A 27,150-nucleotide genomic window follows, 5' to 3' on the forward strand; every position below is an offset into this window, starting at 1 on the left:
CATCAGTGTAGCTGGCCTCTGTCTGTCTGTCCGTCTGTCCGGCCGGCCGGCCACTCTTGGCTGTGGGTCACGGGTCGGGGTCTGCACGGGGGCAGCTCTGCGAGCAGACCCTGCTCCAGGCGGGGCTCGACGCACGGGGTGGAGAACGCCGGCGTGCCTGGCTGCCCCGCGGGACGGGAGGAGGGCCCTCTGCAGCCCCCCAGGCTCCGTCCGACCCCAACGTCTCCAGCCAACCCCAACGTCTCCAGCCAACCCCAACATCTCCGTCCAACCCCAACATCTCCATCCGACCCCAACGTCTCCATCTGACCCCAACGTCTCCGTCCAACCCCAACGTCTCCATCCGACCCCAACGTCTCCGTCCGACCCCAACGTCTCCATCTGACCCCAACGTCTCCGTCCAACCCCAACATCTCCATCCGACCCCAACGTCTCCGTCCAACCCCAACGTCTCCGTCCAATGCCATCTCCATTCAGCCTAAAACGTCTCCGTCCAACCCCAACGTCTCCATCCAACCCCAACGTCCCCATCCGACCCCAACGTCTCCATCTGACCCCAACGTCTCCATCCGACCCCAACGTCTCCATCTGACCCCAACGTCTCCGTCTGACCCCAACGTCTCCATCTCACCCCAACGTCTCCATCTCACCCCAACGTCTCCGTCCAACACCAACGTCTCCGTCCAACACCAACGTCTCCGTCCGACCCCAACGTCTCCGTCCAACCCCAACGTCTCCGTCCAACCCCAACGTCTCCATCTGACCCCAACGTCTCCATCCGACCCCAACATCTCCATCTGACCCCAACGTCTCCGTCTGACCCCAACGTCTCCATCCGACCCCAACGTCTCCATCCGACCCCAACGTCTCCAGCCAATGCCATCTCCATTCAACCTACAACATCTCCATCCAACCCCAACGTCTCCAGCCAACCCCAACGTCTCCGTCCAACCTCCAACGTCTCCGTCCAACCTCCAACGTCTCCGTCCAACCCCAACGTCTCCGTCCAATGCCATCTCCATTCAGCCTAAAACGTCTCCGTCCAACCCCAACGTCTCCATCCGACCCCAACGTCCCCATCCGACCCCAACGTCTCCATCTGACCCCAACGTCCCCATCCGACCCCAACGTCTCCATCTGACCCCAACGTCTCCATCCGACCCCAACGTCTCCATCTGACCCCAACGTCTCCGTCTGACCCCAACGTCTCCATCTCACCCCAACGTCTCCATCTCACCCCAACGTCTCCGTCCAACACCAACGTCTCCGTCCGACCCCAACATCTCCATCCAACCCCAACGTCTCCGTCCAACCCCAACGTCTCTGTCCGACCCCAACGTCTCCGTCCAACCCCAACGTCTCCATCTGACCCCAACGTCTCCATCCGACCCCAACATCTCCATCTGACCCCAACATCTCCATCCAACCCCAACGTCTCCGTCCAACCCCAACATCTCCATCTGACCCCAACGTCTCTGTCCGACCCCAACGTCTCTGTCCGACCCCAACGTCTCCATCTGACCCCAACGTCTCCGTCTGACCCCAACGTCTCCATCCGACCCCAACGTATCCATCCGACCCCAACGTCTCCAGCCAACCCCAACATCTCCAGCCAATGCCATCTCCATTCAACCTACAACATCTCCATCCAACCCCAACGTCTCCAGCCAACCCCAACGTCTCCGTCCAACCTCCAACGTCTCCATCCAACCTCCAACGTCTCTGTCCAATGCCATCGCCATTCAGCCTACATCTCCGTCCAACCCAGACACCTCCATCCAACCCCTAACGTCTCCATCCATCCACCGTCTCCATCCAAACCCAGTATCTCCATCCAGCCCCAACATCTCCATCCACCCCCCCAGCATCTCCAGCTGACCCCTAACATCTCCAATGTCTCCAGCCAACCCCAAACAGCTCCCGCTGACCCCAAACAGCTCCAGCATCTCCAGCTGACCCCAAACATCTGCAACTGACCCCAAACATCTGCAACATCTCCAGCTGACCCCAAACATCTGCAACATCTCCAACTGGCCCCTAACATCTCCAGCTGACCTCAAGGTCTCCAACATCTCCTGCTGACCCTAAACAGCTCCACCTGACCCCTAACATCTCCAACGTCTCCAGCTGACCCCAAACAGCTCCAATTGACCCCAAACGTCTCCAGCATCTCCAGCTGACCCCAAACATCTGTATCTGACCTCAAACATCTCCAACGTCTCCAGCTGACCTCAAGGTCTCCAACATCTCCTGCTGACCCTAAACAGCTCCAGCTGACCCCTAACATCTCCAACGTCTCCAGCTGACCCCAAACAGCTCCAATTGACCCCAAACATCTCCAACATCTCCAGCTGACCCCAAACATCTCCCGCTGACCCTAAACAGCTCCAACATCTCCAACTGACCCCAAACATCTCCAACATCTCCAGCTGACCCCAAACAGCTCTCACTGACCCCAAACAGCTCCAACATCTCCAGCTGACCCCAAACAGCTCCAACATCTCCAGCTGACCCCAAACAGCTCCCGCTGACCCCAAACAGCTCCAGCATCTCCAGATGACCCCAAACATCTCCAACATCTCCAGCTGACCCCAAACAGCTCCAACATCTCCAGATGACCCCAAACAGCTCCAATATCTCCAGCTGACCCCAAACAGCTCCCGCTGACCCCAAACAGCTCCAGCATCTCCAGCTGACCCCAAACATCTCCAACATCTCCAGCTGACCCCAAACAGCTCCAGCATCTCCAGCTGACCCCAAACAGCTCCAGCTGACCCCAAACATCTGTAACTGACCTCAAACATCTGCAACATCTCCAGCTGGCCCCTAACATCTCCAGCTGACCCCAACGTCTCCAACAGCTCCCGCTGACCCCAATCAGCTCCAGCATCTCCAACTGACCCCAAACATCTCCAGCATCTCCAGCTGACCCCAAACAGCTCCAACATCTCCAGATGACCCCAAACAGCTCCAACATCTCCAGATGACCCCAAACAGCTCCCGCTGACCCCAAACAGCTCCAGCATCTCCAGCTGACCCCAAACATCTCCAACATCTCCAGCTGACCCCAAACAGCTCCAGCATCTCCAGCTGACCCCAAACAGCTCCAACATCTCCAGATGACCCCAAACAGCTCCAACATCTCCAGCTCACCCCAAACAGCTCCCGCTGACCCCAAACAGCTCCAGCATCTCCAGATGACCCCAAACATCTCCAACATCTCCAGATGACCCCAAACAGCTCCAACATCTCCAGATGACCCCAAACATCTCCAACATCTCCAGCTGATCCCAAACAGCTCCAACATCTCCAGATGACCCCAAACAGCTCCAACATCTCCAGCTCACCCCAAACAGCTCCCGCTGACCCCAAACAGCTCCAGCATCTCCAGCTGACCCCAAACATCTCCAACATCTCCAGCTGACCCCAAACAGCTCCAACATCTCCAGATGACCCCAAACATCTCCAACATCTCCAGCTGACCCCAAACAGCTCCAACATCTCCAGCTGACCCCAAACATCTGCAACATCTCCAGCTGACCCCAAACAGCTCCCGCTGACCCCAAACAGCTCCAGCATCTCCAGCTGACCCCAAACATCTGTAACTGACCTCAAACATCTGCAACATCTCCAGCTGGCCCCTAACATCTCCAGCTGACCCCAACGTCTCCAACAGCTCCCGCTGACCCCAATCAGCTTCAGCATCTCCAACTGACCCCAAACATCTCCAGCATCTCCAGCTGACCCCAAACAGCTCCAACATCTCCAGATGACCCCAAACAGCTCCAACATCTCCAGCTCACCCCAAACAGCTCCCGCTGACCCCAAACAGCTCCAGCATCTCCAGCTGACCCCAAACATCTCCAACATCTCCAGCTGACCCCAAACAGCTCCAACATCTCCAGATGACCCCAAACAGCTCCAGCATCTCCAGCTGACCCCAAACATCTCCAACATCTCCAGCTGACTCCAAACAGCTCCCGCTGACCCCAAACAGCTCCAGCATCTCCAGCTGACCCCAAACATCTCCAACATCTCCAGCTGACCCCAAACAGCTCCAACATCTCCAGATGACCCCAAACAGCTCCAGCATCTCCAGATGACCCCAAACAGCTCCAGCTGACCCCTAACAGCTCCAGCATCTCCAGCTGACCCCAAACATCTCCAGCTGACCCCAAACATCTGTAACTGACCTCAAACATCTGCAACATCTCCAGCTGGCCCCTAACATCTCCAGCTGACCCCAACGTCTCCAACATCTCCAGCTGACCCCAAACAGCTCCAGCATCTCCAACTGACCCCAAACATCTCCAGCATCTCCAGCTGACCCCAAACAGCTCCAACATCTCCAACTGACCCCAAACATCTCCAGCATCTCCAGCTGACCCCAAACAGCTCCAACATCTCCAACTGACCCCAAACATCTCCAGCATCTCCAGCTGACCCCAAACAGCTCCAGCATTTCTCTTTTCATCGTAAAAGCAGGGAAATCAGCCTATCTGGTGTTTACTTTCTTGGTGCTGCCGTGTGGAAACCCCACCCCAACAAAACTTGCTCCCTTCCCCCCCCCCCGTTTTCTCAGAAACCGGCCGCATCTTCGGCCCTTTCCAAGCAGGACCAGCCCAACGCCGAAGCGTTTCGCCCGCCTCGCGCCCCTTTTCCCGTGCAAACACGTTTATTTTCCCTACCCGCCGGCAGGAAAAAAAAAAAAAAAAACCAAACCAAAGTTTGCCGTTTAAATCCCCAACCTGGGTGTGAGCACCTGGCAAGCTGCTTCTTGGCGCGATGATTAACCTGATGGGATGATTAACCTTCCTGCTAATTACAGAAAAAAAAAAAAGAAACGAACAGGTTCAGCACAGCCTCAACCTTTGCCTCCGATTTGCAACCCCGGGCGTTCACGGCCTATAAAGTTATCACGAGGAGCGAATGGGGTTTTTTTTGGCAGCTGCTGGAAAAGTCAGGGTGAAGCTGGCCGGGCATTGCCCTTTGCTCGAGAAGGTTTTGCAATTTGAGGGGTTATCAGTTTATCAGGGTTGGTGTCACCGGAGTCAAAGTGCCACCGCGGCGAGGGGACGTTGGCCTGGGGTGAGGCGGTGAGTCCCGGGGTGGATCCGTGCCTGGCCGTCCCCGCCAGCGGGATGTCCTGAAGGAGATTATTTGGGGTGGGGGTGGGGGGAAAATGTCCCCCTGTCCCCACCCCGGTGTCCCCCGCCCCGTCCCTGTCCCCATATTCACGTTCCCTGCTCTGTGCCACCAGCAAGGGACACGGGGCCGGTTGGGGGCTGCTAGTGGAGGTCCTGTCACCCCGCCCAGGGCCATCAACCCGCTGGGCACCGTGTCCCCATCATCCCCAGTCGCTTACTGGGACGATGGTCACCACCACCACCACCACCACCGGGGCTGCAGGGCAGGAGAAGCCAGGTCCTGCTGTGGGGGCTGTGGGACTGGGAGGGACTGGGAGGGCCCAGACTCTTCCAGTTCCCCTTGGGGACAGGATGAGATGAGGTCCCCTCCCCCTCCAGGTGACACCTGTGGTCCCCAAGGGGGGGGGGTGGCAGATGCGGGGGACTTCAGAGGTGGTCTCCGGTGGGGTGTCACCTATGGAGCAGCGCACGTGGTGGCACGCACGGGGTGACACCCCTCGGGTGCCACACACGGACCGTGACAGGGTGTGACGTGTGGTGCCCATGGGGTGTCCCACACGGGGTGTCCCCAAAGAGGGGGGGGTGTCACAGACGGGGTGTCCCCAGAGAGGGGGGTGGTCGCACAAGGTCCCTGATGGGGTGACAAACACGGGACGTCACACGGGGTCCCCAGTGGGGTGTCAGACTTGGGATGTCACGCGTGGTCCCCGGTGGGGTGTCACACGTGGGGTGTCACACGTGGGGTGTCACACGCAGTCTCTCAAGCCGGGGAGGAGAGGGGGGTTACACGAGGCCCCCAGCGGGGCGTCACGCATGGGGTGTGACACGAGGTCCCCAGTGGGGTGTCAAACATGGGACGTCACGCGTGGTCCCCATGACGTGTCACACCTGGGGTGTCACACATGAGATGTCACACGCAGTCCCCCAAGGCGGGGAGGAGGGGGATTACACAAGGTCCCCGTGGGGTGTCACGCGTGGGACGTCACCCGCCGTCCCCGCAGAGGGGGTCATATTGACGTCATACCTGGGTGGGGGTGACACACCGGGGGCAGTCCCCAAACTGAGCGTCCCCCCCCCGCTCCCCTGAGCGGGGACGACACAGAGTGACCGGTTGTCGCGCAAAAAAACCAAAACAACAACAAAAAAAACAACCAGAAAGGGGAAAGGTCCCACCGAGATTTGAACTCGGATCGCTGGATTCAGAGTCCAGAGTGCTAACCATTACACCATGGGACCGGCCCGCCCAGGCCGCCCCGCCGGGCCCCACACCCCTCCCCGCCGCCTCCGCCACCAAACGAAAAACGCTCCGGGAGCGGCGGGGACGGGGCTGGGGAACGGGGGAAGGGACGGGGCGGAGGGCGGAAAAAAAACAAAGGAAAGCGGGATTCGCCCGAACAGGGACTTGAACCCTGGACCCTCAGATTAAAAGTCTGATGCTCTGCCGACTGAGCTATCCGGGCTCCTGCCAGCACCCGCCCGGCGCCTGCCCATGGGTGGTGCCCGAGGCGCGGGGAAAAAGGGCGAAAACAAGGATTTTTTAACGATAAAACTATCATTTTTTAAAAGATCGTAAGGTGAAAAAGGTGAAAAAGGTGCTGGCGGGGGGTGGGAGCCGGCGTTTGAGGCCGTGCGGCCCCGCGGCAGCGCGGGGCGGACCTGAGTGAGAACCGCGCCCCCCCCCCCCCTCCTCCTCCCCCCCCCCCCCCCCCCCCGCTGCGGACCAATAGGAAAGCCGCCGGCTCGCAGCGCGGCCAATCAGCGTTGAGCTGATTGATGCCGTCTGGAAGCCATGGAAGCTTCGGCAGGGCTCGGCGCCCGCAATACACCCGCCATAGGCTCTTTGCGGGAGAGCGGAGCCCGCGGCCGGCCCTCAGCCCCGCCGCCGAGCTGTTCAGAGACAAAAAACACCTTTAATATATTAAAAAAACGGGGTTTTATCACTTAAAATAGTCACCTAGAGCCTGAAGGAGCGAGCGACGCCCTCCCCTGCCCGCGGCCGCCGTCCCGCCCGCTCCCTCCCCCCCTCCCCTCCCTTTATAACCTCCCCGGCGATCGCTGATTGGCCAGAGACGAGGCGGCGCGTGAAAGTGAAGGCTCCAATCCGCGCCCTCCCATTGGCTGAGGCAGGGCGGGGCGCCTCCCACCGCGCCTCTACAGCGGTTGCAAACCCTGCGCGCTGATTGGCCCGCTACCGGTCGCTTCAGCCAATGGCTGAGCGCCGTTTGGATCCTCTCCCTTTTCCAGCCGCGCCGGTGGGCGCAAACCCCGGTCCAGGGAGCCTCAACCTACGACTATAAAGGACGATGGAGGATGAAGGAAGGAAGATGAAGGACGAGGAAGGAAGATGAAGGACAAGGAAGGAAGATGAAGGACGAGGAAGGAAGGATGAGGAAGGAAGGACAAGGAAGGAAGAGGAAGGAAGGACGAGGGAGGAAGATGAAGGAAGGAAGAGGAAGGAAGATGAAGGAAGGACGAGGGAGGGAGGAAGAGGAAGGAAGAAGAAGGAAGAACGAGGGAGGACGATGAAGGAAGGACGATGAAGGAAGGACGATGAAGGACGATGAAGGAAGGACGAGGGAGGAAGATGAAGGAAGATGAAGGAAGGACGAGGGAGGAAGATGAAGGAAGATGAAGGAAGGACGAGGGAGGAAGATGAAGTAAGGAAGATGAAGGAAGGACGAGGGAGGGAGGACGAGGGAGGAAGATGAAGGAAGGAAGATGAAGGAAGGACAAGGGAGGAAGGAAGATGAAGGAAGGACAAGGGAGGAAGGACGATGAAGGACGAGGGAGGGAGGACGAGGGAGGGAGGACGATGAAGGAAGATGAAGGAAGGACGAGGGAGGAAGATGAAGGAAGATGAAGGAAGGACGAGGGAGGGAGGGCGATGAAGGAAGATGAAGGAAGGACGATGAAGGAAGGACAAGGGAGGAAGGACGATGAAGGAAGATGGAGGAAGGACGATGAAGGAAGATGAAGGAAGGACGATGAAGGAAGGACAAGGGAGGAAGGACGATGAAGGAAGATGAAGGAAGGACGATGAAGGAAGATGAAGGAAGGATGAGGGAGGAAGAACGATGAAGGAAGATGAAGGAAGGATGAGGGAGGAAGAACGATGAAGGAAGATGAAGGAAGGACGATGAAGGAGGAGGGAGGAAGGACGATGAAGGACGATTAATCCTGTCAACACCCAGAAAAAGGGGCAGGAGCAGGCCGCCCCCATGTCGAGCAGGCGGGGGAGAAGCCCGGCCTGGCGGAACAGGGAGCTTTGGCTGGAACGCAGGGAGAAAAGGAGAGCCTGCCGCCTGCGGAAGAAGGGGCAGGCGACTCGGGGGGACTCCAAGGACGTCGTGAGGATTTGCAGGGAGGAGATCAGAAAGGCGAAGGCGCCGCTGGCGCTTAAACCGGCCACCGCCGTTCGAGACGACAAAAAAAGTTATTTATAAATATGTTAGTGGCAAAAGGAGGGCCAGGGAGAATCTCCCTCCTTTGTTGGATGCAGAAGGTGACCTGGCCACAAAGGAGGAGAAGGCGGCTGAGGTGCTGAATGCCTTCTTTGCCTCAGTCTTTAGTAGCCAAGCTAGTCATCCTCGGGGTTTTCAGGCCCCTGAGCTGGGAGACGGAGATAGGACGCAGAGCGAAGCCCCAGTTGTCGAAGAGGTGGCAATCACCGACCTGCTCCTCCACCTGGACGCGCACAAGTCCGTGGGGCCGGACGGGATCCACCCGAGGATACTGAGGGAGCTGGCGGAGGAGCTGGCCAAGCCGCTCTCCGTCATTTATCAGCGGCCCTGGTCAACCGGGGAGGTCCTGGATGACTGGAAGCTAGCAAACATGACGCCCCTCTACAAGAAGGGTCGGAAGGAGGATCCGGGGAACTACAGGCCTGCCAGCCTGACCTCGGTGCCGGGGAAGGCCATGGAGCAGATCATCTTGAGTGCCATCACGCACGCCTACAGGACAAGCGAGGGATCGGGCCCAACCAGCATGGGTTTATGGAAGGGAGGTCCTGCTTCGCTGACCTGGTCTCCTTCCATGACAAGGTGACCCACTCGGTGGACGCGGGGAGGGCTGTGGATGGTGTCTACTGGGACTTTAGTGAGGCCTTGGCCACTGTCTCCCACAGCATTCTCCTGGAGAAGCTGGCTGCTCCCGGCTTGGATGGGTGCACTCTGCGCTGGGTTAAAAACCGGCTGGCGGCCGAGCCCGGAGAGCGGCGGTGAATGGAGTCAAATCCAGTTGGCGACCGGTCACCAGTGGTGTTCCCCAGGGCTCGGTGTTGGGGCCGGTCCTGTTCAACGTCTTCATCGATGATCTGGAGGAGGGGATCGAGGGCACCCTCAGTCAGTTGGCAGCCGACACCACGTTGGGTGGGAGCGTTGATCTGCTGGAGGGCAGGGAGGCTCTGCAGAGGGCCCTGGCCAGGCTGGGGCGGTGGCCAACTGTACGAGGCTCAGGGCCGGGTCCTGCACTGGGGGCACAACAACCCCAGGCACCGCTGCAGGCGTGGGGAGGAGCGGCTGGGAGCTGCCTGGCGGGAAAGGGCCTGGGGGTGGTGGTCGACAGCCGCTGAACATGAGCCAGCAGTATGCCCAGGTGGCCAAGAGGGCCAGTGGCACCCTGGCTTGTATCAGGAATAGTGTGGCCAGCAGGAGCAGGGCAGGGATGGTGCCCCTGTGCTGGGCACTGGTGAGGCCGCCCCTCGAATGCTGTGCTCAGCGCTGGGCCCCTCACCCCAAGGCGGCCATGGAGGGGCTGGAGCGTGGCCAGAGCAGGGCAGCGAGGCTGGGGCAGGGGCTGGAGCCCAAGGCTGGGGAGGAGCGGCTGGGGGAGCTGGGGGGGCTCAGCCTGGAGAAGAGGAGGCTGAGGGGAGCCCTCATCGCTCTCTACAACTGCCTGAAAGGAGGCTGGAGCCGGGGGGGGTCGGTCTCTTCTCCCCAGGAACAAGCGATGGGACGAGAGGGAACGGCCTCAAGCTGCGCCAGGGCAGGGTTAGGTGGGATATTGGGAAAAACGTCTTCCCCGAGAGGGCTGTCAGGCCCTGGCCCAGGCTGCCCAGGGAAGCGGTTGAGTCTCCATCCCTGGAGGTATTTAAAGAACGGAGAGATGTGGTGCTCGAGGGCATGGTATAGATGGGCTTGGCAGTGCTGGGTTAACGGTTGGACTCGATGATCTGAAGGGTCTTTTCCAACCTTGACGATTCCGTGATTGATCTCCGTTGCAGATAAATAAAGAGTAAAATCCACCCAACCGCAGCAGCGGCGTGAAGGCACGTAAAAACGGCGGCGTCTTTACGTTCAAACTCCATTTTTTTTACAAAGATTTTACGCCTCAATTCTGCCCTGAGAAGGGGGGGGGGGGGAAAGGCCGCCCCCCCCCCCCCCCAAGCGCCGTATAGACGCCTATATAAAGTGCAGCAGCCACCTATAGGCACGAAGGGCTCCGCTCCGCGGCCCCGGCCCCGCCCCCGCAATGGCCACGCCTCCGCCGCGCGGGGGGTGTGTGTCTATAGCCCGGGAGGCGGACCAGAGGGAAAACCGCGCCGCTCCCCTACGCCCCGCCCACAAGGCGCCGGCCCGGACCAATCAGAGCGGAGCAACGGTTTTGAAGGCGAAAGCGGCCGCGCCCCCACCAACCCGGCCCGGGGTGGGGGGGGGGTGGGGGGGGAACGGCAACGGCAGCCGAAAAACCGCCGTTTTGTTAAAAAAGCAGATAAATAACCTGGTTTTTTAAGACGCCCGCTCCCTCCCCCACGAGCTACAAACCGGTACAACCCTCAAAAAGAGCAAAAAACACCGGGGGTGGGGGGACGGCAGGAGCGATCTCAACTCTTCGGTTAAAGAGATGGCGGGTGGCTCTGAAAAGAGCCGTTGGGTTGAGTTCAGCCGGCTCCGGGCGTTTCACTTGGAGCTGGTGTATTTGGTGACGGCCTTGGTGCCCTCGGAGACGGCGTGCTTGGCCAGCTCGCCGGGCAGCAGGAGCCGTACGGCCGTCTGGATCTCCCGCGAAGTGATGGTGGAGCCGCTTGTTGTAGCGAGCCAAACGCGAGGCCTCCCCCGCGATGCGCTCGAAGATGTCGTTGACGAAGGAATTCATGATGCCCATGGCCTTGGAGGAGATCCCGGTGTCGGGGTGCACCTGCTTCAGCACCTTGTAGACGTAGATGGAGTAACTCTCCTTGCGGCTGCGCCGCCGCTTCTTATCTCCCTTTTTTTGGGTCTTTGTCACCGCTTTTTTAGAGCCTTTTTTGGGAGCGGGCGCCGATTTGGCCGGTTCGGGCATCGCCCCCTCGATCCGGTCGCCGCAACCGCTGCGAAACGACGCCGAGAAACGGACGGGGGGGGGGGGGAGAGGCGCTTTTATAGCGGCGGTATGCAAATGAGGCATTGAACCGCCGCGCACGCTCATTGGCTGAGGCGGCGCCGAAGGCCACACCTCCCCTGCATGCAAATAAACCAATCAGATCGCGCCGTTTGGATCCCGCCCAGCGCAGCGTCGGGGAATGCGGGGGAGAGGCGCTGGTACCGGTTAACGGCGCCGGAACGGAGCGAAACCGGTCCCGGGCGCTTCGTTTGCGGGGAACCGGGCTCCGGGGGAGCCGCAGCGGGGCTTCCCCGGGGGATAAAGGCGCTACCGGACCCGCGGGGCCCCGCTCTCCCCTCGGACCGCGGCCGCCGAGGGAACCGGACCCCCCAGCCCCCGGGGAGGCCCCGCCCACCCGCAGGCTGCAGCCAATCAGCGCCGAGCGCGCCAAATTCAAATCTCTCAGCGCGCAGCCGGCGGAGCGGCGCCTCTCCTCGTCCTTCACCTTCATTAGCGCGGCGTCCTAATGAGCACAGGCTCAGCCCTGGCAGGCGGAAAGGTTTTATCCATCCGTTTTGGGGTGAATCCCCTGATTTTTGGGTCTCTCAGGGACTTTTTCACGGGGGCATTGGTGGTTCAGTGGTAGAATTCTCGCCTGCCACGCGGGAGGCCCGGGTTCGATTCCCGGCCAATGCAGCGCCTCATTTTCCCTTCCCACCCCCTTTTTATTTATCATCTTTTTTTTTTTTTTAGCCCATTTTTCCACCTGGGACGCCAAAAACGACCGCGCCGCAGTGGGAAACTCCCACGCGAAACTACAAAAAAACACGGGTGGGAAAAAAAAAAAAAAAACACCCCAAAACGTTGAAGTTCGTCCCTGGGTGGGCTCGAACCACCAACCTTTCGGTTAACAGCCGAACGCGCTAACCGGTTGCGCCACAGAGACCCGCGGTGCCCAGCGCCCCCCCGCCGCCCGGCTCCGCTGCTCCCTGCCAAATTTGGGGGGAAAAACGGGAAAATTGGAGCATTGGGGGGGGGGGTGGGGGGGGTTCCTGCAGCTGAAAGAGAAAAGGGGGAGCCCGGGTTGGAAAACAGCACGGGGTTCCGCCCCCAGCAAGCTGCGCATGGCTGTAAAAAAAGGGTAAAACTTGCAAAAAAAAAAAAAAAATGGGATTGGGAAATTGCACGCGGGGGAGGGGGGTGGGGGATGTCCGAGCGTGAAGCAGAATGGGGGGGGGGGGGGGGGGGGGTTCAGGCGCTCGGCTGCGGGAATTTGGGGGGGGGGGGGGGAAGGTGGAAACGGCGGGGAGGACTCAAAAAACGGTAAAAAAAGGAAAAAGTGGGGAAGTTATCGACGAGGATGGGATTCGAACCCACGCGTGCAGAGCACAATGGATTAGCAGTCCATCGCCTTAACCACTCGGCCACCTCGTCTGCGGCTTCACCGCCACCGCCGCGCCGCCATGGGGCGCCCTCCGCCGGGGGGGGGCGTGGCTTGAGGTGGGCGGAGCTTGGCGGGGGAGAAGGCGGTGCCAAGGGCGGCGGCGGGCGCGGGGGGCGCGCAGGGGATGTAGCTCAGCGGTAGAGCGCATGCTTCGCATGTATGAGGTCCCGGGTTCAATCCCCGGCATCTCCAGTGGCTCCGGGCCACTCTCGTCTTTTTGGGGGGGGTCTTAGGGGGGGAATAACATCCCGGCGGGGGAGGGGAGGCCACCCCCACCCTTATTTTTTTTTTTTTTCCCTCCGGGAAAACCCCGCCGCTTCCCACCCACCCCTCTACTGTGAGGCGACGCAACCGGTCTCCGCCCCAGCCGGGCTGAGGGAGGGAATTTTGCCAAATCCGCTTTATCAGGACAGAGTAAACAATCGCGACAGGCAGCAGAGTGGCGCAGCGGAAGCGTGCTGGGCCCATAACCCAGAGGTCGATGGATCGAAACCATCCTCTGCTACTCCCTTTTTATTCCTCCATTCGCCTTTTCTCCGTTCTCCTGACGTCCTCAACGCCCCCCGCCAAGGCTCAACGCCCTCCCCCATCCAATTTTTCCAAATATTTCCCCCTCCTGAACACAACGGATTTTTTGCACGAGCACCCAACGCTCCCACAACGCACGGGCCGCCGGCCCTGCCACCTTCACAAGCTCGATGGGGCTGGAAGGAGCCTCCGCAGGAGCCCAACCCAACCTCCCGCTGGCAGCGGGGAAGAATTGGATCAAACGGGATCGCTTCAGGGCTCCAAGCCTGAGGAATCTTCAAGGGAGGAGAGCGCCCGCCCGCCGCGATGCTCCCGCTTGCTCGGTGGGCGCTTAACCGGTTCTCAGCGCTGGAACGAGCAAGTTGCTTCGTTACGGTAACGCACTACCCGGGAAAATCAGGCCCTAAAAGGGTGCTGGGAGCCGCTGGGAGCCGCTGGGAGCCGCTGGGAGCCGCTGGGAGCCGCTGGGAGCCGCTGGGAGCCGCTGGGAGCCGCTGGGAGCCGCTGGGAGCCGCTGGGAGCCGCTGGGAGCCGCTGGGAGCCGCTGGGAGCCGCCGTTGCCGAACCGCGGCGAGCGCTCCGCGTTTATGGCGCCAAAAACCACCGGTTTAAACTCCAGAGCCGCCTTCTGATTGGTGGATGAGAGGAGCGCCGCGATTGGCCGGTGGAGGAGGTGGGCGGGGCGCCAGCGCGTCCTCTCTCGCAGTTCCCACTCCGGTCCGCCACCGCGCTATATAAAACCCGGCGGAGGCGCCGCCGCGCTCAGTCCGCGGCGCGGTGAGTGGGGGAGCGGGGCTGGGGCCGGCGCTCGTAGTCACACGCTTTCCAGGCCCATATATTCCCTCCAACCGCGTTAATAATCCTCACTTACCCTGTTTTTAATGTAATTATATATTGTTTTATTGGTTTTGTGGGGTTAACGTTAGTTTTGAGTAGGGGGAGAGTGATTGGGGGGGGGTGTGATTATTCAGGCGAACCCGTTCCGGAGGGGGTGGAGGAGAAAGCGATCGAAAAATGGCTTTGATTTCCCTTGAGGATGGGGAAAAATGAATGGAGTCGAGGGGTAAAGAGGAAAATATAGGTGGGGAAATAAAAAGGAAGCGGCCTCCCCGTCGGGGAATCGAACCCCGGTCTCCCGCGTGACAGGCGGGGATACTCACCACTATACTAACGAGGAAGGGGCTGCGAGCGCGGCCCCGGCTACCGGTGCTGAGCCCCCACGCGTGGGCCGCCGCCGCGTTCGCCGCCCCCCTTTACCCCCGCTTTACCCCCGGGGTGGAGCCGCGGACACGCGTGGGGGGGAGGGGGGGGAGGCGGGACACGCGTGGGGGGGGGCGGCTGCGGCAGAGGGAGGGCGAGGGCGGTTGCGAGCAGCGCGCGGCGCCGTGGCTTAGTTGGTTAAAGCGCCTGTCTAGTAAACAGGAGATCCTGGGTTCGAATCCCAGCGGTGCCTCCGCCCTGTCGCGCCTCTATCGCGATAGCAACGTCTCATATTTTGTATATCCCCCCCTTTTTTTTTTTTTTCGGTCGTTTTCTTTTGAACTCCACACCTCGCCTCTCCCGCCCTTCGAGGAAGAGGAGGAGGCACCGCGGTGGAGGTGGGACCGTGAGTGGAGCCCCCCGTGGGGGGGGTGAACGGTCGCGAGTGGCTTGGAAACGAAAACGGGTGGAAAAAAACGGGGGTTTTGGGGGTTTTGGGGGTTGGTTTCTTATTTTTCCCTGGCCGGGAATCGAACCCGCGGCCAGATCCAAACGGCGCGCAGCCATTGGCTGCCGGGCTGGACGGCGCTGGCCAATCAGCGGGCGCGCTTTGGAGCCGCCCCAGGAGAGCGGGGAGAAGCGGAGGGGGAAGGGGGGGGAAGCGGCCCCGTTGGGATCCTACCGGATCCCCCGGGATTCCCCGGGATCCCCCGGGGCTGCGGCTGCTCCGCGGGGAGGGACGCGCCCGGGGAAGCCCCGCTGCGAGGGCAGGGTTGATAAATTGGGGTCACGGGGGGGGGGGGGGGGGGGATTTGGGGGGGGGGGGTTCAGCCCCACGTTCCCGCTCTCAACCCTGCAGGGACGCCTTCCCCCGAGGAGCGGAGACGCAAAACCTGTCCACCAACGCTTTTAATCCCCTTTTTGGGGGGAATTAAGCCCAATTCGGCGCCGCGCTCGCCCCGAGGTTGCGGTGGCGGAGCCGGGAAAGGCGCGCAACAGGCGTCTGATGCGCGCAACAGGCGTCTGATGCGCGCAACAGGCGTCCGACGCGCGCAACCGGCACGCGACGCGCGTGAACGGGGAGGGCGGCACGCACAAGCGGCGCGCAACACCCCCTCCCCGCCGCCACACCCCCTCGCACACCCGAAATCGGGGAGGGGAATCGAAGCGCCGGCGGGGTGACAAAACCGTCGTCGCGACCCCGTCGGCAGCGCTCGGGGGCGAGGGGAAAAAGAAATCCCAAAGCGGCGTGGTTTCATCCCGAAGTGGAGGGCAAGGCGTTGTTGTCACCCGTTGGCGTTGTCACCCGTTGCCGTTGTCACCCGTTGGCGCGTTGCCGTGTCACTCGGGGCTCAGCCAAGCGCCGGCCTCCTCCGCGGCGCGCGGGACGACGAGAAAAACCTCGCAGATCCCTCGGGAAAGGAAATCCCGCAGGAAAGCCCTGCCGGAAGGGGAAAAGCGGCAGGCGTGCGTCCGCGTCCCCGCGTCCGTCCCCGCGCCGCCGTCGCCCCTACCTCAGCTCCGCTTCGCCGCCGATGACGACGGGCGCCCGGAGTTTGGAATCGAGGTTGTAGTAGGTTCCGCCGAGCTGGCGGACGGCGAACCAGTGCTTACGCCGTAACGGCAAAGCCACGAACCCCACCGACAGCCGGGAGGGGACGTTGAGGATAAACCCCAGGATTTCACCCAGCGCCAACCGCTCCAGCGAGCTGGAAACAGGGGGGAAAAAACAAACAAACAAACAAACCCAAAAGGGTGAGAACTGGCGTGCGAACACCCCAAAAAAAAACAGAAAGAATGAGGGCGCCGGGGCGCACCGGCGTTTGTCCCACCAAACCGCCGCCAGCCCCAGGCTCTGCAGCGCCGCCATGATGACGTTGACGTCGTAGTTGCCGGTGCCCAAGAGGCTGCGGTGGGGGTTGAGGCGAGCGCCGGGAGCCAACCTAGGGTGGAAAAAAAACCACGCACCCACACCCCCCCCCCGAGAAATTGGTTAAAAATGGGTGAAATGACCCAAATTGGGTGGGTTTTTTTTTTTGGGGGGGGGGGGGGGGGGCGCGCCTCTGGCAGATGGCGTCGGCGGCGCGGCGGGTGAAGCAGGGCCGCTGCAGGACGTTGTTGAGGGCGTGGAGGGCGCAGAGCTCCAGGCGCTGGCGCTCGTGGTAGGGAGCCGGCGGTGACGACGACGGCGGCGGCGGTGATGATGGCGGCGATGGGGGGGACCCTGCTGTGGTGCTCGGGTCAGGGGGAGCCTGGCTGCCTGCGGGGGGGTGGGTAGCGCTGGTGGCACCCCAAAATTACAGCCCCACCCCCCCCCCCCAAGATCCCTTCGGGTCCCCCCAAAATCCCCGCACCCCCAGCCCCCCCAAAAATCCCCCCCCCCAGATCTTCCCGACACCCCCCAGCCCCCCCAAGATCCCCCCAGAGCTTCCTGAGACCCCCCTTGCACCCCTGCCCCCCCAAGATCCCCCCAGAGCTTCCCGACAACCCCAGACCCCCCCAAAATCCCCCCAGAGCTTCCTGAGACCCCCGCCCTGCACCCCCAAACCCCCCCAAGATCCCCTCCAGACCCCCCAAGATCCCCCCCAGCCCTTCCTGACACCCCCAGACCCCCCCAAAATCCCCCCAGAGCTTCCTGAGACCCCCCCCCAAGATCCCCTCCAGACCCCCCCAAGAACCCCCCAGCCCTTCCTGACATCCCCAGGCCCCCCAAGATCCCCCCAGGCCCCCCAGACCTTTCCGACGCCCCCAGACCCCCCCAAATTCTCCCAAGATCCCCCCAGCCCTTGCCGACACCCCCAGACCCCCCAAAATCCCCCCAGATCCCCCCAAATCCCCCCAGAGCTTCCTGAGACCCCCCAAACCCCCCAAACCCCCCAGACCCCCCACCCCCCCAGGCGCCTCCCCGAGCCCCCCGGTGCCCCCCAACTCTTCCAAACACCCCCAGATCCCCCCCAAAAAAACCCTCCAGAGCCCCCCCCCCCGCACCCACAAACCTCCCACCCCCCAAAACCCCTCCAGACCCCCCCAACCCCCCCCCCCGGGACCCTCCAAACCCCCCCACGGTACCTCGGGACCCCCCAACCCCCCCGTACCCCGCCCCCCCGGGCCTCCTCCAGGCCGCTCTGTCGCCCCTCCAGGCCCTTCCTCGGGGTAACCGGGACCCCCGGGACCCCCCCGGCCCGGCCCAGCGCACCCCGCCGTTCCTCCGGGGCCGGTGGAGGCCGCATCCCGGCCCCCTCCCCCCCCCCCGGTCCCGGTCCCGGTCCCGGTCCCGGTCCTGGTCCCGGCTTCGGCCTCCACCCCCGGGTGAGAACTACAGCTCCCGGCGTGCACCGCGGCTCGCGGCCCGGCGGACCTTCCTCCCGGCGTGCCTTGCGGCGCGGCCCCCTAGACAGGTAACGGCCGCCGACCCCGTTTCCCGGCGTGCCTTGCGCCGCGCTCCCGACCTTCCTCCCATCATGCCCCGCGCCCGCCCGCCGCCATGATGAGGCGCAGCCGCCATGGTGCCGGTGTGGCCGCCTTTAATGTCACCCGCGGTGGCCCCGGGGTGGCCCCGGGGTGGCCCCGGTCCCGCGGCCTCAGCAGAGCTGGACGCATCCGCCGTGTCCGCGGCAGGCTGGGGGGAGGGGGGAGAGATGGGGTGAGCGGGGGGCTCGGGGGGGGACAGGGGGACGGGGGGGGACCATGGAGGGAGATGGGGGGACATGGGGACATGGGGGGACATGGGATCCGGGGGGCACTGGGGACATGGGGACATAGGGGACATGGAGAGAGATGGGGGGCACTGGGGACATGGGGGGATCTGGGGGGGGGGACAGGGGACATGGGGACACGGGGGGCATGGAGAGAGATGGGGGGACAGTGGGGACACGTGGGGGGACATTGGGGACATGGGGGGGCTATGGGACATGGGGGACATGGGGGGACACGGGGGAGGTGGGGGCACGGGGGCATGGAGGGAGATGGGGGGACAGGGGACATGGGGGGATCTGGGGGGACACAGGGGACATGGAGAGAGATGAGGGGACATGGGGGGGCATTGGGGACACACAGGGGGACAGTGGGGACATGCGGGGACAGGGGACATGAAGAGATCTGGGGGACAGGAGGGGACATAGGGGACAGGGGACATGGAGAGAGATGGGGGGCCATGGGGGACACGGGGGGATCTGGGGGGCATTGGGGACATGGGGGGACATTGGGGACATGGAGAAAGATGAGGGGACATGGGGGGATCTGGGGGGACAGGGACATGCAGGGACACGGGGACAGGGGGACATGGGGGGCACTGGGGACGTGGTGGGATCTGGGGGGACAGTGGCAACATGGAGAGATGAGGGGACATGGGGGGACACTGGGGACACATGGGGGGGCCTTGGGGACGTGAGGGGATCGGGGGGACAGTGGGGACATGGGGGGACAGGGGACATGGAGAAAGATGTGGGGACATGGGAGATCTGCGGGGATGGGGACATGTGGGGACACGGGGACAGGGGACATGGAGAGAGATGGGGGGACACTGGGGACATGGGGGGATCTGGGGGGACAGTGGTGACACGGAGGGACAGGGGACATGGAGAGAGATGAGGGGACATGTAGGGACACGGGGACAGGGGACATGGAGAGAGATGGGGGGACACGGGGGACAGGAGGGGACATAGGGGACAGGGGACATGGAGAGAGATACGGGGGGACACGGGGGACAGGAGGGGACATAGGGGACAGGGGACATGGAGAGAGATACGGGGGGACATGGGGACATGCGGGGGGACAGGGGACACGGAGGGACAGGGGGACACGGGGGGACGCAGGACATAGAGAGAGATGGGGGGGGGGGGGGACAGGGGACGTGGAGGGAGGGGACAGGAGGGGACACGGAGGGGACAGGGGCCGGGGTGGGCACCCACCCCGCAGGCTGCTCCAGAAGGCGTCGCGGGTGGCATCGCCGGTGACGGCCCCCGGCGCCGCCGGGTTGCGGCGGGTGCTGGTGACGCGCAGCGCCCGTCCCTCGTCCCCCACGCCCGTCACCTCCACCTCCACGATGTGGCAGTCGGGGACGCTGCGAGACGGAGGGGGTTGTGACCCCGGGGGACAAAGCGACGCGGCCCTGCGCCCCGTCACCGCGCCCTGGCGGGGGACACCGGGGGGTGGCGGCCACCGTCACCCACCTGGGGTCGGCCACCAAGCAGGCGCGGACGCCGTCGAAGCCCAGGCGCGGGGCGGCCACGGCGGCGGCCGCCATGGTGTTGACGTTGTTGGGGGCGAGGGGACAGAGGGGACGCAGGGGACCCTCGTAGAGCACCGCCCGTCCCCCCGCCGCCGCCGCCGCCGCCAGCCGCTCCCGCAGCCGCCCCTCCAGGCGGAAGCTCTGCGGGGCCTTCGTCATCGTCACCTTCAGCCCCTGGGGGGGGGACGGGACACGCTGGCCCCGCGCCTGGGCGCGGTCCCCAAGGCCGAGCACTGGCCCCAGACCCCAGCGTGGTCCCCAGTCTTGGACGCTGTCCCCAGATCTGGATGTGGCCCCCAACTTTGGACACTGTCCCCAAGCCCAGATGTGGTCCCCAACCTTGGACGCTGTCCCCAAGCCCAGATGTGGTCCCCAGTCTTGGACACTGTCCCCAAATCTGGATGTGGCCCCCAACTTTGGACACTGTCCCCAAGCCCAGATGTGGTCCCCAACCTTGGACGTTGTCCCCAAGCCCCGATGTGGTCCCCAAGCCCAGATGTGGTCCCCAACCTTGGACACTGTCCCCAAGCCCAGATGTGGTCCCCAAGCCCAGATGTGGTCCCCAACCTTAGACGCTGTCCCCAAATCTGGATGTGGCCCCCAACCTTGGACACTGTCCCCAAGCCCAGATGTGGTCCCCAAGCCCAGATGTGGTCCCCAACCTTAGACGCTGTCCCCAAATCTGGATGTGGCCCCCAACTTTGGACACTGTCCCCAAGCCCAGATGTGGTCCCCAGTCTTGGACACTGTCCCCAAATCTGGATGTGGCCCCCAACCTTGGACACTGTCCCCAAGCCCAGATGTGGTCCCCAACCTTGGACGTTGTCCCCAAGCCCAGATGTGGTCCCCAGTCCAGACAATGTCCCCGATGCCACAGTGTCCCACACCTTGGTGTCCCCTCCTCCTCAGTGTCCCCAGCCCCATGGCATCCCAAGCCCCATGGTGTCCCCAACCCCATGGCATCCCAAGCCCCATGGTGTCCCCAGCATCCCACTCCTTGGTGTCCCCAACCCCTGGTGTCCCCAACCCCATGATGTCCCACCTCCTCAGTGTCCCCAACCCCCTTGGTGTCCCCAACCCCACAGTGTCCCACTTCTTGGTGTCCCCCTTCTTGGTGTCCCCAACCCCATGGCATCCCAAGCCCCATGGTGTCCCCAGTGTCCCACTCCTTGGTTTCCCCAACCCCTGGTGTCCCCAACCCCATGACGTCCCACCTCCTCAGTGTCCCCAAGCCCCTTGGTGTCCCCAACCCCATGGCATCCCAAGCCCCATGGTGTCCCCAGCGTCCCACTCCTTGGTGTCCCCAACCCCTGGTGTCCCCAACCCCATGACGTCCCTCTTCAGTGTCCCCAACCCTCTGGCGTCCCCTACCCCACAGCATCCCACTCCTTGGTGTCCCCAACCCCATGGCATCCCAAGACACCCCCCATGGTGTCCCCTGCCCCACAGTGTCCCCAACCCCATGATGTCCCACCTCCTCAGTGTCCCCAAGCCCCTTGGTGTCCCCAACCCCATGGCATCCCAAGCCCCATGATGTCCCCAGCGTCCCACTCCTTGGTGTCCCCAACCCCTGGTGTCCCCAACCCCATGACGTCCCTCTTCAGTGTCCCCAACCCTCTGGCGTCCCCTACCCCACAGCATCCCACTCCTTGGTGTCCCCAACCCCATGGCATCCCAAGACACCCCCCATGGTGTCCCCTGCCCCACAGTGTCCCCAACCCCATGATGTCCCACCTCCTCAGTGTCCCCAAGCCCCTTGGTGTCCCCAACCCCAAAGTGTGCCACTTCTTGGTGTCCCCCTTCTTGGTGTCCCCAACCCCATGGCATCCCAAGCCCCATGGTGTCCCCAGCGTCCCACTCCTTGGTGTCCCCAACCCCTGGTGTCCCCAACCCCATGATGTCCCTCTTCAGTGTCCCCAACCCCCTTGGTGTCCCCAACCCCAAAGTGTCCCACTTCTTGGTGTCCCCCTTCTTGGTGTCCCCAACCCCATGGCATCCCAAGCCCCATGGTGTCCCCAGCGTCCCACTCCTTGGTGTCCCCAACCCCTGGTGTCCCCAACCCCTGGTTTCCCCAACCCCATGATGTCCCACCTCCTCAGTGTCCCCAACCCCCTTGGTGTCCCCAACCCCCCCAGCATCCCGCCCCATCCCCGCTGTCCCCCCCCGTCCCCGCTGTCCCCGCGGGTGGCTCACGGCCAGCGTGCCAGCCTCGTCCATGCGCCGGATGTCCTCGCAGCCCCACAGGGCGCCGCGGGGGACGTAGAGCGTGTGGCCCCCCCGCGCCGCCGCCCCCCGCAGCCGCCGCTCCGTCTCGGGGTCGGCCAGCGCCGTGGGGGACCCCAGCTGGGGACAGCGGCTCAGGCCACCACGTCCCCCAGGGGCGCCCCACCGTCCCCGATGTCCCCACCCTGCTGTCCCCAACCTCCCTCTTGTCCCCACTGTCCTGTCCCCAACTGGGACATGAGGGACCCTGGGGACATGGGGTGGCACGGGGACATGGAGGACCCTGGGGACATGGGGTGGCCATGGGGCATAGAGGACCTTGGGGACAGGGGGTGGCACCAGGACATGGGGGACCCTGGGGACACGGAGTGGCACTGGGGCATGGAGGACCCTGGGGACATGGGGTGGCACGGGGACATGGGGGACCCTGGGGACATGGGGTGGCACTGGGACATAGAGGACCTTGGGGACAGGGGGTGGCACCAGGACATGGGGGGACCTTGGGGACACAGGGTGGCACTGGAGCGGGGGGACCCAACCTCCCCACTGTCCCCAAATCCCCGTTGTCCCCAGTGTCCCTGCCATCCTGTCCCCTGCTGTCCCTGCTGTCCCCATTGTCCCCAAGATGCCATCCGCTCTGTCCCCAACCTCCCCAAGTCCCCTGCTGTCCCCACCACCCCGTCCCCACTGTCCCCAATATCCCCAGTGTCCCCAACCTCCCCATGTCCCCACGTCCCCACTGCCACTGTCCCCACTGTCCCCAACCTCCCCATGTCCCCATCACCCCATCCCCACTGTCCCCAACCTCTTTGTCATCACCAATGTCCCCACCATCCTGTCCCCTGCTGTCCCCAGCCTCCCTGCTGTCCCCGTTGTCCCCAAGATGCCATCCCCTCTGTCCCCAACCTCCCCGTGTCCCCGTGTCCCCATGTCCCCACTACCCCATCCCCATTGTCCCCAATATCCCCGGTGTCCCCAATATCCCCAGTGTCCTCATGTCCCCACCACCCCACCCCTCTGTCCCCAACCTCCCCATGTCCCCACATCCCCACTGCCACCATCCCCGCTGTCCCCAGCCTCCCCGTGTCCCCATGTCCCCACCACCCCATCCCCAGTGTCCCCACATCCCCACCACGCCATCATCACTGTCCCCAACCTCCCCACTGTCCCCATGTCCCCATCACCACTGTCCCCAACCTCCCCACGTCCCCCTGGCGCCCTGTCCCCGCTGTCCCCAGCCCGTGCCCCGTGTCCCCACCATGAAGTCAGCATGGGCCAGGATGTCCTCGCCGTGCTCCCGCGCCACGCAGGGATGTGCCACCTCCACCACCAGGTCCACCTCCCTGGGGACATGGTGGCACGGGGACATGGGGGGACCCCAGGGACATGGGGTGGCACTGGAGCGTGGGGGACCCTTGGGTACAGGGTGGCACAGGGACCTGGGGGACCCTGGGGACAAGGGGTGGCACGGGGACGTGGGGGGACCCTGGGGACACAGGGTGGCACTGGGGCATGGGGGACCCTGGGGACACGGGGTGGCACCGGGACATGGGGGGACCCTGGGGACACGGGGTGGCACGGGGATGTGGGGGACGCTGGGGACACGGGGGTCTGGGGAGGTGACGGGGGTGGCAGGGTGGCATGGAAGAGGGGGAATGGGGGTGACATGGGGGTGACATGGGGGTGACATGGGGGTCCTGGGGTGGCAGGGGATCCTGGGGGGTGACATTGGGGTCCCGGGGTGACATTGGGGTGGTGGGTTGGTTTGAGGGTGACTGTGGGGTCCCAGGGTGACATGGGGAACCTGGGGGTGACACTGGGGTCCTGGGGTGACATGGGGGTGGTGGGTGATGCTGAGGGTGACAGGGGGGTCCTGGAGGTGACATGGGGGTGACAGGGGATCCTGGGGGTGACATTGGGGTCTCCGGGTGACATTGGGGTCCCAGGGGTGACAGGGGGATCCTGGGGGTGACATGGGAGTGCCAGGCAGTCTTGGGGGTGACATGAGGGTGACAGGGGATCCTGAGGGTGACATTGGGGTCCCAGGGTGACACTGGGGGTCCTGGGGTGACATTGGGGTCCTGGAGGTGACATGGAGGTGACAGTGGGGTCCCAGGGTGACATGGGGGGCATGGGGTGACATGGGAGTGCCAGGCAGTCCTGGGGGTGACGTGAGGGTGGCAGGGCATCCTGAGGGTGACATTGGGGTCCCTGGGGTGACATCAGGGTGGCGGGTGATGCTGAGGGTGACAGGGGGGTCCTGGGGGTGACGTGGGGGTGACAGGGCGACATGGGGTGGCGGGCGATGGTGACATGGGGGTCCTGGGGGTGACGTGGGGGTGACAGGGGATCCTGAGGGTGACATTGGGGTCCCAGGGTGACATGGGGGTCCTGGGGGTGACGTGGGGGTGACAGGGCGACATGGGGTGGCGGGTGATGGTGACAGGGGGGTCCCGGGGGTGACACGGGGGTCCCAGGGGTGGCGGGCGATGGTGAAGGTGACACGGGGGTCCCGGGGGTGACAAGGGGGGGGTCCCGGGGGTGGGGGTGGGGGGCACCCACCGCTGGGGGAGCAGGCGGAGGTCGGGCAGGCGCAGGGTGGGGGGCAGCGCCCCCAGCCGCCCCCCGTCCCGCGCCCAGACGAAGGCCAGGGCCAGGCCCAGGGGGGGGCCCCGCGCCAGCAGCTGCCCCGCCAGGAACTGCCCTGGGGGGGACGGGGCTGTCACCCCCTGTCACCCCCCTGTCACCCCCGTCACCCCCCGTCCCCAGGAACTGCCCTGGGGGGACGGGGCTGTCACCCCCTGGCACCCCCCTGTCACCCCCCTGTCACCCCCTGTCACCCCCGTCACCCCCCGTCCCCAGGAACTGCCCTGGGGGGACGGGGCTGTCACCCCCTGTCACCCCCCTATCACCCCCCTGTCACCCCCCCATCACCCCCCGTCACCCCCCTGACCCCCCCATCACCCCCTGTCACCCCTGTCACCCCCTGTCACCCCCTGACCCCCCGTCACCCCCTGTCACCCCTGTCACCCCCCTGTCACCTCCCTGTCACCCCCTGACCCCCGTCACCCCCTGTCACCCCCCCGTCCCCAGGAACTGCCCCGGGGGGGGGGGCACTGACTCATCACCTCCAATCCCCCCCATTTGCTCCCAGTCACCCCCCAGTGTCCTCCCAGTTGCCCCATAGCCCCTCCCCTTGCCCCCCAGTTACCCCCCATTTGCCCCAATTGCCCCAGTTACCCCCCACTTGACCCAATTGCCCCCCAATTACCCCAACTACCCCCCAATTGCCCCCCAGTTGCCCCCCAATTGCCCCATCGCCCCCAATTGCCCCAATTACCCCCAATTGCCCCCATAGCCTCCCAATTGCCCCAACTACCCCCCAATTGCCCCCATCGACCCCAATTACCCCATGAACCCCTAATTCCCCCCAAATTCCCCCCAATTGCCCCCCCACTTCCCACTCCCCCCCCCCAACTGCCCTCAGAGCCCCCAGTTACCCCCCAATTAGCCCCTAATTGCCCCTTGGGCCCCCAATTACCCCCCAATTGCCCCCACAGCCCCCCCACCCCCTCAATTGCCCCACAGCCCCCAGTTACCCCCAATTACTCCCCAATTGCCCCCCAGCCCCCCCTCACCCCCTCAATTGCCCCCCAGCCCCCCAATTACCCCCAATTACCCCCTTAATTGCCCCATTTACCCCCCAATTGCCCCCAACCCCCCCCAGCCCCTCAATAACCCCCCCAGCTCCCCCTTCCCAGTCCCTCCCAGTCCCCCCAGTACCCAACTGGCCGTAGCCCAGGATCCCCACGCGGCGACACCGCGGGGCCTCCGCCTGCGCCATGGCCTGGGGGAGGGGGCGGGGGTCAAGGGTCAGAGGTCACGGGGGCTGACCCCCAACTGCCCCCCTGCCCCATAACTGCCCCCCTGCCCCATAACGGCCCCCCCCAGCCCCATAATTGCCCCCCATAGCCCCATAACGGCCCCCCCAGCCCCATAATTGCCCCCCTGCCCCATAACTGCCCCCCGACCCCCAACTGCCCCCCTGAGCCCCATAACTGCCCCCCCGCCCCCTAACTGCCCCCTCACACCCCCCTGCCCCCTAACTGCCCCCCCCGAGCCCCATAACTGCCCCCCCCCACCCACCCCTCCAGCCCCTCAACTGCCCCCCCCATTGCCCCCCCCAGTTACCCCCTCCCCGGTCCCTAATTGCCCCCCCTGCCCCTCCCCAGCCCCCACCTGCCCCGAGTCCCGGCGGTTCGGCCTTTGCCCCACCCCCACCCCCCTCCCCTCCCCCCCCCCCCGGGGCTGGTTAATGCTCAACCCGGGCGACTGGGTTCGGCCCGGGGGGGGGAGGGGAGGGCGGGCGCCCGGGTCCCTTTTGGGGGGGGAGGGGGGGCTCAGACGCCCGGATCCCTTTTGGGGGGGGGGGGGGAGGGGCTGGGTCCCATCACCCGGCGCCGTTGCCATAGTGACAGCTCCGCAGCCCGCCCCCCCCCCTCCACCCCCCCGTTGCCATGGCGACCGTCCTGCAGCCCCGTTCCCCCGCCACCCGGGGGGCGGGGCGGTTTCCCCCTCCCCCCCCCCTTTTTCCTTGTGCAGTGTTGCCATGGCGACCGCCGCAGTGCCCCTCCCCCCCCAAGCGCAGTGTTACCGTGGCAACCGGCCCGTTGCCATGGCGACCAGCATCCCCTCCCCCCCCCCAACATCACAACCAAGGGGACCCAGGCGTCCGGGGACACCCCCCCCAGCACCCCCGGTTGCCATGGCAACGGTGGGACTCCCCCCTCCCCCCTCCCCGGGTCCCCCCCGGCCGTGACGTGGCCTTGGCGTGTGCTGCCCGCCCCCCCCAGCCCCGCCCACGCAGCCCCACCCCCACCCCCCGGCCACGCCAAGGCCCCGCCACGCGCACGCCAGCGACACGCCAGCGACACGCCAGCGACACGCCAGCGACACGCCCCCCCCGCGCCACGCACACGCCAAGGCCGCGCCAAGCCCAACTCAATCGCACGCTAAGGACACGCCAAGCCCACGCCAATGGCGCGGCAGGTACACGCCAAGCCCACGCCAAGCCCACG

The 27,150-nt window shown here is 64.2% G+C and overlaps 2 protein-coding genes, 9 non-coding genes and 1 pseudogene across 14 annotated transcripts; 4 read left to right on the forward strand and 8 right to left on the reverse strand.

The window, feature by feature from the left end:
- Positions 1-6,311: 6,311 nt before the first annotated feature.
- TRNAQ-CUG (transfer RNA glutamine (anticodon CUG)) lies at positions 6,312-6,383 on the reverse strand. The gene has a single exon. It is a non-coding gene; the product is annotated as a tRNA-Gln (tRNA).
- A 151-nt stretch (positions 6,384-6,534) lies between these two features.
- TRNAK-UUU (transfer RNA lysine (anticodon UUU)) lies at positions 6,535-6,607 on the reverse strand. The gene has a single exon. It is a non-coding gene; the product is annotated as a tRNA-Lys (tRNA).
- Positions 6,608-10,501: 3,894 nt separating this feature from the next.
- On the reverse strand, positions 10,502-11,474 carry LOC104020276 (histone H2B 5-like; annotated as a pseudogene).
- A 598-nt stretch (positions 11,475-12,072) lies between these two features.
- On the forward strand, positions 12,073-12,143 carry TRNAG-GCC (transfer RNA glycine (anticodon GCC)). Its single transcript has one exon. It is a non-coding gene; the product is annotated as a tRNA-Gly (tRNA).
- Positions 12,144-12,319: 176 nt separating this feature from the next.
- TRNAN-GUU (transfer RNA asparagine (anticodon GUU)) lies at positions 12,320-12,393 on the reverse strand. The gene has a single exon. It is a non-coding gene; the product is annotated as a tRNA-Asn (tRNA).
- A 406-nt stretch (positions 12,394-12,799) lies between these two features.
- On the reverse strand, positions 12,800-12,881 carry TRNAS-GCU (transfer RNA serine (anticodon GCU)). The gene has a single exon. It is a non-coding gene; the product is annotated as a tRNA-Ser (tRNA).
- Positions 12,882-13,011: 130 nt separating this feature from the next.
- Positions 13,012-13,083, forward strand: TRNAA-CGC (transfer RNA alanine (anticodon CGC)). The gene has a single exon. It is a non-coding gene; the product is annotated as a tRNA-Ala (tRNA).
- A 241-nt stretch (positions 13,084-13,324) lies between these two features.
- On the forward strand, positions 13,325-13,396 carry TRNAM-CAU (transfer RNA methionine (anticodon CAU)). The gene has a single exon. It is a non-coding gene; the product is annotated as a tRNA-Met (tRNA).
- Positions 13,397-14,524: 1,128 nt separating this feature from the next.
- TRNAD-GUC (transfer RNA aspartic acid (anticodon GUC)) lies at positions 14,525-14,596 on the reverse strand. Its single transcript has one exon. It is a non-coding gene; the product is annotated as a tRNA-Asp (tRNA).
- A 202-nt stretch (positions 14,597-14,798) lies between these two features.
- TRNAT-AGU (transfer RNA threonine (anticodon AGU)) lies at positions 14,799-14,872 on the forward strand. Its single transcript has one exon. It is a non-coding gene; the product is annotated as a tRNA-Thr (tRNA).
- Positions 14,873-15,515: 643 nt separating this feature from the next.
- Positions 15,516-17,967, reverse strand: JOSD2 (Josephin domain containing 2). 3 transcript variants are annotated; one of them, XM_087773106.1, is made up of 5 exons: positions 17,816-17,967; positions 16,681-16,879; positions 16,437-16,562; positions 16,134-16,328; positions 15,516-16,060 (listed from the first exon to the last, which is right to left on the reverse strand). In XM_087773106.1, exons 1-5 carry the CDS (start codon positions 17,847-17,849, stop codon positions 15,961-15,963), a joined length of 654 nt encoding a protein of 217 aa, XP_087629232.1. In that variant the 5' UTR covers positions 17,850-17,967; the 3' UTR covers positions 15,516-15,960. The 3 variants fall into 3 exon arrangements, with proteins under 3 accessions (XP_087629232.1, XP_087629230.1, XP_087629231.1); XM_087773104.1 differs by having other exon boundaries at positions 16,134-16,562; XM_087773105.1 differs by having other exon boundaries at positions 16,134-16,562; positions 16,681-16,843; positions 17,816-17,966.
- A 159-nt stretch (positions 17,968-18,126) lies between these two features.
- On the reverse strand, positions 18,127-26,330 carry ASPDH (aspartate dehydrogenase domain containing). Of its 2 annotated transcripts, XM_087773102.1 has the most exons (8): positions 26,312-26,330; positions 25,856-25,919; positions 24,635-24,776; positions 23,331-23,415; positions 22,043-22,192; positions 19,791-20,023; positions 19,530-19,681; positions 18,127-18,238 (listed from the first exon to the last, which is right to left on the reverse strand). In XM_087773102.1, the coding sequence occupies exons 2-8, from the start codon at positions 25,914-25,916 to the stop codon at positions 18,201-18,203; spliced, it is 861 nt and encodes a 286-aa protein (XP_087629228.1). In that variant the 5' UTR covers positions 25,917-25,919; positions 26,312-26,330; the 3' UTR covers positions 18,127-18,200. The 2 variants fall into 2 exon arrangements, with proteins under 2 accessions (XP_087629228.1, XP_087629229.1); XM_087773103.1 differs by lacking the exon at positions 22,043-22,192.
- Positions 26,331-27,150: the final 820 nt, after the last annotated feature.

The sequence above is a fragment of the Nipponia nippon genome, unplaced genomic scaffold, assembly GCF_047370975.1.
Source record: "Nipponia nippon isolate SJK-2023a ecotype South Korea unplaced genomic scaffold, ASM4737097v1 scaffold_38, whole genome shotgun sequence".
Taxonomy (NCBI): Eukaryota; Metazoa; Chordata; class Aves; order Pelecaniformes; family Threskiornithidae; genus Nipponia; species Nipponia nippon.

What these genes read in the sequence shown, in the direction of transcription:
- JOSD2 (XM_087773104.1), bottom strand. Translation starts at nt 17,849, where the DNA reads ATGCGGCCTCCACCGGCCCCGGAGGAACGGCGGG. An exon ending in GGCCCCGGAGGAACGGCGGG is followed by an intron (nt 16,880 to 17,815) that starts GTGCGCTGGGCC and finishes ACCCCCCCGCAG; the next exon opens with GCAGCCAGGCTCCCCCTGAC. An exon ending in GCCGACGCCATCTGCCAGAG is followed by an intron (nt 16,563 to 16,680) that starts GCGCGCCCCCCC and finishes TTTCCACCCTAG; the next exon opens with GTTGGCTCCCGGCGCTCGCC.
- ASPDH (XM_087773102.1), bottom strand. Translation starts at nt 25,916, where the DNA reads ATGGCGCAGGCGGAGGCCCCGCGGTGTCGCCGCGTGGGGATCCTGGGC. An exon ending in CTCCGCCTGCTCCCCCAGCG is followed by an intron (nt 23,416 to 24,634) that starts GTGGGTGCCCCC and finishes CCATGTCCCCAG; the next exon opens with GGAGGTGGACCTGGTGGTGG. An exon ending in TGCTTGGTGGCCGACCCCAG is followed by an intron (nt 19,682 to 19,790) that starts GTGGGTGACGGT and finishes TCCGTCTCGCAG; the next exon opens with CGTCCCCGACTGCCACATCG.